A 13967-nucleotide genomic window follows, 5' to 3' on the forward strand; every position below is an offset into this window, starting at 1 on the left:
GAATGTCTCACAAAGCATGGCTGAGTTGGTCATTGATGTTTCCAGACTTATGATTACTAGAATAGTTACAGTCTGTAGGAGGCAGAGGTGGGTTTCAGCAGGTCCTGACCAATTCTGGAGAACCGATAGCGGAAATTTTGAGTAGTTCGGACAACCGGTAGTAAAAATTCTGACTGGCTCCGCCCCCATCTATTCTCTGCCTCCCAAGTCCAAGCTAATTGGGAGGAAATGGGGATTTTTGCAATATCCTTCCCCTGGAGTGGGGTGGAAATGGACATTTTACAGTATCCTTCCCTTGCCATGCCCACCAAGCCATGCCAGATCCACCAAGCCACACCCACAGAACCAATAGTAAAAAAATTGAAACCCAGGACTGGTAGGAGGAACCAGTGCTTCAAGGTAAAAGTGGAGAGAATCAATAAGGGGTGCATCCAGAGGTGATATTCAGCAGGCTCTGACCAGTTCTGGAGAACCGGTAGCGGAAATTTTGAGTATTTTGGAGAACCGGTAAATACCACCTCTGATTGGACCCGCCCCATCTATTCTCTGCCTCCCAAGTCCCAGCTGATTGGGAGAAAGTGGGGATTTTGCAGTAACCTTCCCCTGGAGTGGGGAAGGAATGGAGATTTTACAGTATCCTTCCCCTGCCACACTCACCAAGCCATACACACCAAGCCATGCCATGCCACGCCCACCAAGCCACGCCCACAGAACCGGTACTAAAAAAATCTGAATCCCACCATTGGGTACATCCAAGGATAGGGGAAATGACTAAGCCTGGGCTACCATGGGGCCCAAAACTTGGATAATGGCATAGCAAAGACAGGAGAAATATGGCTCCCTTTCTAACACTGATTGTTCCCCCTGTGATAAGAATAACCTATAGTGAATGAAAGGCTTTTCATAATTGACTTGTAGTCCCACATCATGAAAAAAAAGCATTTGAGAAAGGGACATAATGAAAAAGCATGTATTTTTCAGCCAGTCTTTCAGATAAATAAGATAGATATGGAAGTATACAATTACACATGCCATACTGTATCTTTAGGAAAAAAGCTGCCTGGATCATGGCAAGACCAAATGGTAAAAAACAAAACTGGTAAATGGAACCATTTCCTATAAACTGAAGAAAAATATGGTGGTGTACTCATCCTGCAACCCAATAGATGAAAACCGTATCATTGCTGGAAATATATATAAGTATATATATTTCGGATGACAGCAACCAGTATCATCCTGAGATAAGACAATAGCAAAGAGTCAGTAAAATTATGGATATCCAGTGTAGAATTGTTTGGAATGGTGAAATAACTTGAATGGGACTAATCTTCTGTAGGGCCTGATCAATTTATACCCTTTGTGTGTGTGTTTTTTTTTTTTAAAAACCCTGGGCATAATTCTGGAAATGTCCTGAAACAAGACAGTTAAGTACAGGTAATCTGTGACTTACAACTAAAGACTATCTACTGTTGACCTCACCCCATTCCTAAGAGGTCTGTAAGGGGCGTGCATAAGAGCACCAGTGTGCCTACCATTCCTGTCCTAATGTTCTTTTTGATTGTATCCAATCTATATGGTTATTTCATGCTTATACTTATATATATTTTTGTGTTTGACAAATAAATAAATAAATAAATAAAAAACAAACAACTGTAACTTTGAACAGTCACTAAATTAACTGTAATATGTTGAGGACTACCTATACAAAGTTAGCTCAGAATTTCATGGCCTCTACCAACAATTTGTTCACAATGACAGTTCTACTTCTGTAATGAAACGCAGAATAACCTGTTATGAACTCTGCCTTGATAACAGCAAAACCGATAGAAAGATGAAGACCAGCAATTGAAAGAAGCTGTGTTTAGCATGGTAACTTAGAGAGCACTTGTCTATAAAGTCACCAAGAGTGGGACACGACTGAATGGTTAAAACAACATACAAACAATAGACAAAATCTAGCAGTCATTAAGCCCCACGCTTCTTAAAACTGAGCCAAGCCATCTGTGAATGAAGGATATTGGTGAACATCAGGATCAAAATGAAAGATGGATGTCTCTAACCTCTTGTTCTTTTGCACAGAGCGGAAAGGCAATATCCACATCAAAAGTTACATTCAGTGAGGCATGACTGCTTCACTGGAAAATATGGTTGTCTGTGATTGAAACAGTAGAGGGACCATAGATGGCTATGAGAGAGTCTGAATTACAGTTGTACCATATTTTCCGGAGTATAAGACTCACTTCCTCCCCCCCCCCAAAAAAAGTGGATGGAAATGTCTGTGCGTCTTATATAGAGAATATTGCGGCAGGGGAGGGGTTGGTGTGCTGCTGATCAGCTGTTATAGAATGGGCTTCAGCTGAGGCGGTGAATGGGCCATGGAAGCAAATGGGCCACAGCAAACAGACCAGATAAATACCAGATGGATGCTGGGAGGGAGAGGCAGATTTTTTTCTTGTTTTCCTCCCCAAAAGCTAGTCTGAAAAATATGGTAATTTCCATTTGCATGCTTTTGTATAAAGCTTGTAGACTCCGTTCAAGGATTAGTAATCTGAATTGTGAACAGACTGAAGGGGAAGACCTTGATCTTAGTTTTGGCTTTCATTATAGGCAGATAAACCTCAAGGGAGGATGCTGCCAAACTAGCTACATTATGCTTTCATTTAGCAAATCTTCTGTTTCTGAATGATAAGCTTAAATGATCTGACATCTGTCATTTGATAAACAAGCTAATAATGAGTTTTATATATATTTTACCATTTATAACTTGTATAGAGCAGTGTGGAAAGAAAATGCTTTACGACAGCTTGTCGTTGACAGTCCAACTTCTTTCTTCCTTATCTGTGGATGCTGCTGATGGTGGGACACACCCAATCTAATACAACTGGGAGTTGTGTTGAAATAAGTGTTAGCAGATCTCTTTTATTTTGTAAAGGTTTTTCCCCCCACAGAGGTTTAATGACATTGTGGCTGGTTAAACCCAAGAATTTCATTTTTTTTTTCAATATGATTGGAAGCATGAGAATTTGGACTCTAAAAATTGCATTTTACACTAAATCATAAAGTGAGTCCTCTACAATCTCAGATAGTCAATAAATTTCCAAGCAAAGAGGAAATTTGACAAATGTGCTCCCTAAATGAGAAATGAAACTCATCAGAACAAAGTTAGATACTTGGTCTCCAGACTCAGCACCCGGTTACAATATAGATGAGGAAGCCAATTGGATTTCACAGGAGTTAAAGCAACATAATTATCACTTCTGAGCCTTATGAAAGAGTAAATGCAGCAGAACTCTCTGATCAGCAACCATTGTACTATTCTGGGAAGCACGGCATCCAAAGCAACAGGCCGAATTTCTGACAATGAGACGAGACAAGGACTAGAGCCGAGATGCAAGATGTGTCGAAAAAATATTCTGAAGGGCCGAAATGTTCTAGAAACACAAAAAGAATGCTTGGGGATATTGTTGGTATGGTTCAGTCCACAAAATGAAAAAAATAATTGCTAGGCAAGAAATTATAGGGTTTATATAAAAGGTGAGGATAATAGAAGGCTAGTATTCTTGTCCAGAGGAGATTTCACAGCCAATGGACATGGAAAAGGCCTCAGTTTTCAGAGTTTGTATTGGGGGATGGGTTGTCACAGAGATTTTATTTTTTCCTTTAATGGAATTGAGAGGGTCAGGCTTTTTAGAAGTTTTTGTCTCTTTAGTGAACTTCCCTAATCCTGAGTGGATTGCAGCAGAATCAAAAAGTTCATATTCACCCAAGAAGAGCAGAGGGAGGTATCAGACAATTTCTAGGGCAGGGATCTGCAATCTTAAACACTCAAAGAGCCATTTGGACCTGTTTCCCACAGAAAACACTGGAAGCCACAAAACCATTCCTGTGCTATTTCTTGAGTGGCCCCAAAACTAGCATATGTAGTTGAATTAAATGCTCTGTTTTTTTCTGCAACTTTTCTTTTCTTGGATTTATCCATGGTTGGCCTACTGGGGTTGGAAAACTCAATAAATCATGAACTGGCAGGTGTTGCACATTGGCAGTTGTGACGCATATTTTGAGTGACAGGGATCCGCAGCAGAGGGGTGAAAGAGCCACATGTGGCTCTAGAGCTGCAGGTTGCTGACCCCTGTTCTAGGGCAATGATCACATCCTTGGCTACTTTAAGTTGCATGGACTGAAATTCTCAGAATTCCTCAGCCAGCATGAAGAATTCTGGGAATTGAAGTCCATGCATCTTAAAGTTGCCAAGTTTGAAAAACACTGTAGTACACAGATCCCATACTGTGTCATTCTCCTTGTACAGCAACCTCAGTGCTAATTCCTCTTCAGGGATTTTCAATCCATTGAAACCTCTTCAGCCTTCAAGACTCCTAATTCTACTTTTGCCTGTTACAGGTTTTCCTTCTGTCCACTCTCTCACTTCTACTCACTTCTGTCTTATAAACTTAGTATCTTTATCTTTCTTACATAGTCTCTCCTGGATATGAAACCTCTTCTCTGTTCTTCACTCAGCTATTTCCCAGTCTCCAGTTTTCAGCCAAAAGTATGTCTTCTTGATTTGGCATAGCAACTCTTCAAGGATATTGATAAAGGCTGTCCTGAATTATTTTTCACAATGTACTTTCTTCCTTCAGATGTGATGCATTTTATTCTATTCTTTTTCAATCTGAAACTAAAATTAAAGAAAATCTTAAATATTTCAGTACACATGAGATTTTTTTTGGCATTTTATTTTGGAATAATTTTCTACCTTGGCATCACTTTATGGAAATCAGTCATTTAAAAAAAACAAGAGAGGACAGATTTTATAAACTGATAACATTTTAAAAATCTTTAAATGAGTGTTAATTTCTACTTCATCTAATTATATTAATTCAGTTCTCAGTAAAAAAAACAGAACAAAGCCAACCTTCATGTCTTTAAAGAGGTTTATGCAAATTAAATAAATATTGGGGTTTTTTTCTTCCATTCTATCATGGAAGAATTGTGAATCTGATTCTCGAGACTGCCTGGACAGTACCTGCAATTTCTTGGCAAGGGTTTTTTTTTGTCTGCCACTGCCTCTTTCCTAAGGAGCGAGAAAGTGATTGGCCCAAGGTCACCCAACTGGCAATTGTCTGATGGGAGGGACTAGAATTCGTGGTCTCCTGTTTTCTAGCTGGATGCCTTAACACTGCACTAAACTGACTTTCAGATAAATAAATACTAAGGATTAAAAAAAAGCATTAGATTCACATTGTCATACATATTTTGGTGGCCTTACAAAGTCAATATATAAAACAAAATCATGCTTGATTTCTTCATACTGGGCTCATTATCATCATCATTTAACACATGCTTCCATATTCAGAAAATCTATTGTGTTAATATGATTGTGATAGTTAACAATTGCAAGAGTATTTGCTAAAGATAGTGAGTACTTTAGCACATAACAATACACTTATTCATAAACCAGCACTCTGATATATATTGCGAAAAAATCTGGTTTATTGTTCACAATCTGGCACACTAATAGACTGCATTGGCACAAAATGTGGTTATAATTTATCACACCAGTGCACAATATTGCTCTTGCTTGGCTCGTACGAGAACAGAGTTTTGGTTAATTAGGAAATCACCAGGAGGAATCTTGCTTCAGTCACAGGGAACAATAAACCAGGTATCTCCATTTGATTGTAATGATATATTTTCTTCCTAGCAAGTTCCTAATTATTAAGACTGTTCTTGCTGCAGAGACAAAATTAGGCAGGGTCTTCAAGAGGCAGCTACTAACATACTTGTCTACTAGTGATCAGCCAGGGTTGCCTAGATTGTTGGTGTGTTATTTTGTCTAACTGGCCATTGATTCCTTACAAGTTTCTTCAAAAAGTGACTGACATATTTGTGCAGCCACGTATAGTGCAATGTGTGATATAAGGAACATAGAACTAATATCAACTTTAAACATTTTGTCTGCTGAACTTTGATCAAAATGTCAACAAATGGATATAATAAAATTTCCAAATTTAACTGAACTTGCAATACATATTTAAAATTAAGAATCTCCCTCTTTTAAGACTTCACAAGTTTTTTTTAATGGCACTTTAAAAGAGGCCATTGTGAATCTCAAATACAGCTATATTCTTACTGTGTGATGCAACTATTTAAGAAAAAAAAAGCTATTATCAAAACTGGACAAGGCAGGAGCAAAAGATGAAGCCTTGGCCACTTCCGCTAATAATCTCAGCTCATAATAATATATGAATGGAGTTTATCCGAAATAAAGGAATACACTAAGTAAATTCTTGGAGACTTGCAGTTCTTTTATTCTATGCAGAATTAATTTCATATTTAAACCAAGCAAGAACTTCTACTGCATGTTTAGTTTTTAATGCCTACTCAGGAGGATTTTAGTCTCTATTCTAATTTTAAAATAATACAGCAAAACTTGAAAAGCAATTAATGGTAATGACTAATCAAAATACTGCCTACATAGATACACAGAAGAAATTGATTATAGAAGTTAGACTTTTACAGTTAGGAAAAATTAAAATTTGTCTTCGTGTTGTTTTAAAACTTAATTCAAAATACAAAATGGAACCTATTTACATATGTTGGAAGTTAAATCGGGTCTGTGTCTTATTCCAAGATGGGAGAAAAATGCAGGCAAAGGATAATAAGTTGGAGGCAGGCTGCAGTTGGAAAGGAGGTTTATTGACCCAGTAGAAGCATTAACAACAGCAAGTGTTTCTTGGGGTAGCTAGCAAATTGGTCTGGTCAACAGTTTTTATGTTTTGGGGCTTTGTAATTGAGATGACTGGGTCTGTGTGTCCTTTATTATTTAATTGTGTTGCAAGATTTCTATTATGGACTTCAAGGTCGTGACCAGCCCTAGAGGTAAAGGGGAAATACAAATCCTAGATGTTTGTTTCCTTCATCTAATCCTGTCAGCCTAATCTTGTCAGTTTCAGCTACTGGTCTATTCTGTCATCTATTTGGAGATTGCTTTAGCCAAGTCTGGGTTATAAGGTATACATTGTTTTATCATGGATGAAACTTAGTTTCCTTAACCTTTGCCTGCAGGCTGTTTTGGTGGAGGAAAGACTGGGACTGCTTCCTGCCTTTGTTAAGGAGACTTTTCTCTTCTTTTCCGTTAGGAGAAATATTTTATTCTGCCTCTTTTCTTATTCTGTGGAATATTTTATTCAGGGGAGTTGGTCCTTCCTACACATAATAAACTACAGGCATAAAAATGCTCAATTTTAATTAGGATAGGTAGATTTTATATATACATACTTCTTATTTAAATGTTAAATAAGAATAAGAGAGCCAGGGTGGTATACTAGTTAATCTATTAAAAAAAGATTAGGAGTTTCAAGTTCTAGTTTCTAAGCATTCTCAGCTACAAAAGCTCACTGGATGATTTTGTATTTCAGGCCAACCCATCTCATAGGGTTGTTGTAGGGAAAATAGGAGGGAAAAATACATATGTTACCTTGAGCTCCTGTTCAAAATCTAATAAAAATTGAAATTCTACAATCACATTCTGTCAAACTATACTGACATGTGTTGTAGAGTACTTGGCCTTTCTAGCTAACAAGCATTCTCTTTTTTCACTTATTTGTCATAAGACATATATATCATAATAGTGTTAATTTCAAACCATTAGAAACTCCATTTTTGTATAATACAGTACATTTTATTCATTTACTTTGTAGTCAGTAACATTTTTATCCATTGAGGGAGTCAGACTTAAATTTTTGAGGCACACTTTTTCCAAATTCTGTTATTTAGATGGTTAGTTAAAGAACTAAAAATTTCAACTCTTGATCATGTTTTAGATCCCTATCATTGCCCACACGAGAGCTGCGCTTTCATGAATAGCATTCTATTAAATAAATAAATCTTGACAAATATAGTGAGAATGGGAGCTTTTGAAGTAAAAGTGATTAACAATATTGGAGAATTTAAAGAGTATATACAATTCAGTGATGTTGAAGCAAAATAAATAGTTTGAAGCTAGGAAATAGAATGTTCAAAGAGGTTATTGCATCAAACTGATAAAGCTTTGAGAAATTATTTATTAATCATATTTTCAGTGTAGTCACAATGATTCTCTGCGATTTATAATGGAAGACCAGCTATTGCCAGAAAATTAAACTATTGCAATATACTGTACATGAAACCGTCTTTAAGGATGTAAGGTTCAACTGGCTGAAAATGCAATAGCCTATCTGCTAAACATGGGAGGGCAAATTTAGCAATGTTACCAATACCACAGCAGCTCTCCATTATCAGATTGCTACTATATTGAATTCAAAGTGCTGGTGATTACTGTTAAGTCTTACAAGGCTCCACCTACATCCTACAGGAGCTTGCAGGATCATCATTCTGGCAAGGGTTAGCTTGCTTTTTTTTTAAAAAAATGGACATCTTCAAAACCCTACACGAAATGGGGTAGTCGTGGATGAGAACCTATCTATATGCTTTCATAATCATATTGTTAGTGTCGGACACTCAGAAACATTTTGCCTGGTAGATATGAAATGTATCTCTTTCTTTTAAGAAGGCATTGAGTACTCCCATTTTTCCTTAGAACATTTGGGCATTGGTGGTAGAAAAGCTTTTTTTAAAATTTAGTTAGCTTAGGATATGTATTTTTTTATATTCTCTGTTGCAAACCATTATGTGATTCAGGTAACATTAATAATTTTAAATGCATGAATGTATATATAAATAAAATGGGAAAATAGTTTGCAATTTTGTGATTATCAAAAGTCCTCAAGTCCCCATAATCAAGTGTCTCTTGAAATCTAGATCCCTTCATTCTTATCAGCACTTGTAAGCACTACTTTAAAAATTGGACAATCATTTGCATATATTTGCAGTTGCATGGCAACAACTCCCTCAGATATAATCAACAGAGGAAGTGTGCAAAGTGCGGTAGCCATCTGGGGCAATTTTTTTTCTTTTTGGCAACCTCCCAGTTTGCTGCAGCTTGCTTTTCCCAAACAAGACACTAGCGTGGTATGACAAGTTCAGCTACATACAGCCAGCCAGCATGTCTGAACTCCCTTATAAGGAGGAACTGGAGAAAGGTTTTCTGGAGGTTCATTCAGTCAGCACAAAATTTAGTATCACCTCAAGAGTTTTTAAATAAATATTAGTCACTATTTATCTACTGCCACTGTATGTTTAACAATCTGAGATACTTGACATCTCATAAATGTTATCCATTCTGACCTTGATGTATTCACATTAACTGTATTTGAGCTTGTAAATTCATATTCATTAATAGCCCCAACATTAGTTATACTCTTTACCCCAACACCATCAACAAATTATGGGCAAGACTGTAAAGAAAATTGTGGGTATTAAGAGCTTTTCAGTTTATGTTTTTATCTTATAAGGCTATATCGAATGCAATTTGAAAGTTCACAAACCATTCCAGTTCATGTTTGTCTGTCTGTCTGTCAGTTCATCCATCCATCCATTTATTTATTTAGGGAATTTACCATATTTTTCAGTGCATAAGAAGCACTCCCCACCCCCCAAAAAGTAGGGGGAAATGTCTGTGTGTCAGGGTTCCAGAAAAACCTCTTCTGCATAAAAAAAACCAACTCTGAAGCCATTGTCTTTCAAAGTTCTTTACTAGCATAAGGAAACTGGCACACGGTGAGTGAAATTCCAAAACTGAAACTTCTGGATTCTTTTCTGTTATACAAACCCCAGGAGTCCCACCCCCCTAACCCCTTTGCCGGTCACATGGTCCAATGTTCTTCCACTTTATTCGAAACCTCTTCTTGCCACTCCTTCTGCAGATGCGAATACAATCCGACCTTGACCGCTTGAAGAATGTAACCATACCCATCACCCCCCCGTCTTCCCCTTAGGGGAGAAATGTGGCAGCATCTGGAAACCTACGGCCTAGTATGGTTTCCAGGCCTGACACTGTGTTTTATACAGCGAATGTTGCTGAACCCCACCCACCCACCGGCTCCCCACCCTTCAGTCTCTGCCTCCCAGCAATTTGCCTCCTTGCAGCAAACAGCCTGGTCAGCTTCAGCACAGCCTGATTTAGTACGAGCAGCTGATTGGCAGTTGGATCTGCCTCCTCGAATACCGCCTATCAGCTGTTCCAGGCTGTGGGAATCGCCACCGCCCATCGCCACCACCATCACCACCTCTGCACGTCCCGTCTCCAGCCTCTAAGCGTCCCGTTTTCAGCCTCCGGAAACCCCATTTTCAGCTTCCGTGAAACTTCCATTTTCAGCCTATTCTAGGCGCCTATCCCTGCTGCCTGGAATGGGCCGAAAACAGGACGTACAGAGGCCAGAAATGGGGCGCGGGGAGGCAAAAACAGGACACATGGAGGCTGAAAATGGGGCGTGTGGAGGCGATAGGTGGCAGCAACAATGGGCAGCCGTGGCGGCGATCCCTGCAGCCTGGAACAGCTGATAGGCAGTATTCCGGGAAGCAGATCCAAACGCCAATTAGCTGCTCATGCTAAATCAGGCTGTGCTGAAGCTGACCAGGCTGTTTGCTGCAAGGAGGCTAATTGCTTGGAGGCAGGGGCAGATTTTTTTTTCTTGTTCTCGTCCCCAAAAGCTAGGCATGTCTTATAGTCTGAAAAATACAGTGTATTGCTGCCTATTTGCACATGGCGACTCAAGGCGACTTACAGAACATAAAACTCCATATAAAAACAATAAAACTAATAAGAGTCATATAATAAATTAATATACTAAAATCACTCCCCACCCTGGCAACAGCATCTCACACAAGCCATTTAATGGAATCCATCCATCCATCCATCTTTACCACCCATTTCACCACTTTCTTGATGAACTGTAACTACAATTGATTGAATATTGCTAACTCTAATCTAAAAATTATTCTGCAGAAAAAACAAAGTTCAATTCACTTTTTCAAAAAGAATAGTAATATAAAATACGAAAACTTCATTCTGTACTGTTCTATAATAAGAAATTATTTTGCATCTGAGAAGTCCAAAGAAATAATGTATTCTTCTGCTATTTTAGTTGTTTTAGAAATGAACATATCTTTCACAGCCAGGTATAAATAGAAATTTATTTTAATATAATTTAGTTACATAATTTTCATATGTCCATCAACAATCATAATTATCCATCAGATAGGAAAAAGCTTTTTAGATGTATACTGACCTTTCAGATATATACAGTTCTGGGGTGGAGAGAAATGTGATATCTTGACACATAATATACAAAAATGTAACAATATTTTTATTTTCAGCATATAAAGTCACCAGATTTTAGGAAGCAATTTGAAAAATTAAAAAATTGAAATTTAGTACAAAAATATCCACTGATATTAAATCAGCAACGTGGACCATTTTTGCTTTCATAATTGGCCATGACCGCATCAAGATGATATTATGTAAAATATATTTTGCAATGATTTCTAGCTACAAGAGTCTGACAAGGTGACAAGAACTCAGTGAAATATTTCCTTTAAAAGTAAAAACACCATAGCACTAGGGGAAAGGACTTCTATATTTCAAGTTTTTTGTTAAACAAACTCCTCCATCAAGCTGTTATTCTGAGGAGAAAAAAATACAGAAGTACCTTTTGGTTACCTGTTCATTTCTTTCCACTCCACAAATACTAATCTAGGTAAAAAATATGTAATTTTCATTATGAAAACAGAATGAGATGAAAGGCATTTTAATATGCTTTTAATTTGGGTGGGGGATATTAGGAGCTATACCATTTTAGTTTATGTACTCCATTCTGCATAACTCATTCTTGAAGTCAGTTTACAGAAAATAAATACCAAAAGTGATTATGTGAACCAGGCATTGTTATTAAAATCTATTACTATATCCACAAATGATCTAAAATTTTACTTTATTCACATATATGTTTTTTGTGAGATATTATTAAACCTTGTATGCTATTTTCATTTTTTGTTGGAGAGCTCTGTGGAATTTTTAAATTGGCTGAAATCATTATCTACTTCAGATGCACATTTCCATCTTTGAAGTTCTTCAATGTCATCGGTGTTCCATAGTTTTGCAAAATACATCAAACTTTTTCTAAAAAAGCAAAAAGCAAAGTTTTTCAATATTAAAAACTATTACTCAACAATCAACTTGTAAGTATCTCCACTCTTATTTCATATGCATAAAATATTTATCTACAATAAAAGATAATCACAGTAATATACTTTCCTACTTGATAATGCAAAATGAACATAGCATACTTTGTATCAGAAGGGAGATGAGAAAACAGCAGTAAAACTCCCCAAAATCTCTGCACAAAATTAACTGAAATAGTCTTACATTAACTTAAAAGTTAAATTAAAGCTAAATTAAATTAAAAGGGCATATGCTCAGCTTCACGGTGCAATTAAGATCAATTAATTTTCATTTATGTTAAAAATTGACACTATATTTTAGTGCTTTTTCCATTTAGCTCCTATTCTCTGGAATCAACTCCCTCTCTAATACCCTTAAAACTCTTCTTTTCACAGACCTTTATAACCTTCTTTCTTATTAATCACTATTATTTATGGGTAGTTCTTGCTTAATATCAATACATTCAGTGATTGTTCCAAGTTAACTGAATGACGGAACTTAAGACCAGCTCTCAGTTTCAGCCATTGTAATGCCCTAGTGTCCACATAAACTAAATTCAGACCCACTTGAGCCTGTCCCATTTTGACCACCTTTTGGTCACCTGCCTACGTCCTGCTGCCAGCGGATCCTGTCACACTATGCACCACTACTGTACTGTCCAGGCCCTTCTTTTGTGCTATGCTCTTTCACACTGGTGCAGCCAAGGCCTCTGTTCACATCCCACCCAGAGCCTTCTCTTGTAAAAGGCAGCCCTAGCTGCAAAACATGGACCTATCAGCCGGAGTGTAAACTGAGGCCTTGGTAGCTTGTGAAAGAAGCTGTGGCTAATATAATCGTAATGCACAGTGTGGTGGGAATGGCAGCAGGTAGGCAGGCAGACAAAAGGGAAGAGGCTGGGCGAGATAGGCAAGGGGAGAGTTCAGGAGAGGGTAAAGGAGGCAATCCCTTATCTTACTGAGGCTCAGATCTAGGAGGAACCAAACCAGAAATGGCCTGCATTAGGATGTGTCTTCGCTTAACAATCAATGGGTTTCAGTTAATGATAGCAATGGGAACTGTCAAGATTGCTGAGTGATGGACTCACATGCCATCATATGCTGTCATTAATTGAGGGCTTTCTCTGTATTATGGTTGCGCTGGTATTAGGACACGTCTTATATTGTTTATTATATTGTTTTATTGCTGCTATTGTGTATTATTTTTTTGTTCATCTATATTACCTATATACCTACCTATATTGTCCTAACTTCTATAGCAAGAGTATCAATAGACAACTATAACTTATACAACAAAAAATATTTTTTAAAAATTATTGGACTTTTATTACACTTGTATAGAAAGGGACAGCTTTTTGTTGGAGATGTAAGAACATGCTTCCGTACAACATATTTCTTACAATGTCTTATACTTATTAGGTTTAAGGAGAAATAGTGGAATATATAAATGTGACTGTAACAAAAATAGAATTTTTCAAAGGATAATACTCTATTGAATTATATATCTAGTTCATGGAACTTGACAACTGGATAACAAAAATGGATTCTGAGTGCCTGAGTGCCGTAGACTGAAATTGAAATTGTATATATGGCAACATTTATTCAACGTATTGAAGACTTAATTTCACTTGCTACTTATAAGCTGATTGCTTATAGACATAAACTTTGTATGGATAAATATAATGAAATATGGGACTCATTTATACAAAATACAGTAAGTCAAAAAAACATTATGTAAGTGTATTAGAAATGAATATTCATTTTCATTTCACACATACCTTAATACAAAAAGGGTTGTATTAATTATATATAGAATTGTAACTGTTTACCATGACATATTTTACTTTATATTTTTTGTTGTATTTTTTTAC

General features: G+C 37.0%; 1 protein-coding gene across 1 annotated transcript in view; it reads right to left on the reverse strand.

The window, feature by feature from the left end:
- Nucleotides 1-11059: 11059 nt before the first annotated feature.
- Nucleotides 11060-13967, reverse strand: part of MSH3 (mutS homolog 3) — a 48461-nt gene continuing 45553 nt past the window's right edge. Inside the window, exon 24 of the mRNA XM_058168956.1 lies at nucleotides 11060-12058. Within this exon, the coding sequence (XP_058024939.1) occupies nucleotides 11923-12058 (136 nt within the window). The 3' untranslated portion in view covers nucleotides 11060-11922. The remainder of the gene's footprint in view (nucleotides 12059-13967) is intronic.

This window comes from Ahaetulla prasina, chromosome 2 (assembly GCF_028640845.1).
Source record: "Ahaetulla prasina isolate Xishuangbanna chromosome 2, ASM2864084v1, whole genome shotgun sequence".
Lineage (NCBI taxonomy): Eukaryota > Metazoa > Chordata > Lepidosauria > Squamata > Colubridae > Ahaetulla > Ahaetulla prasina.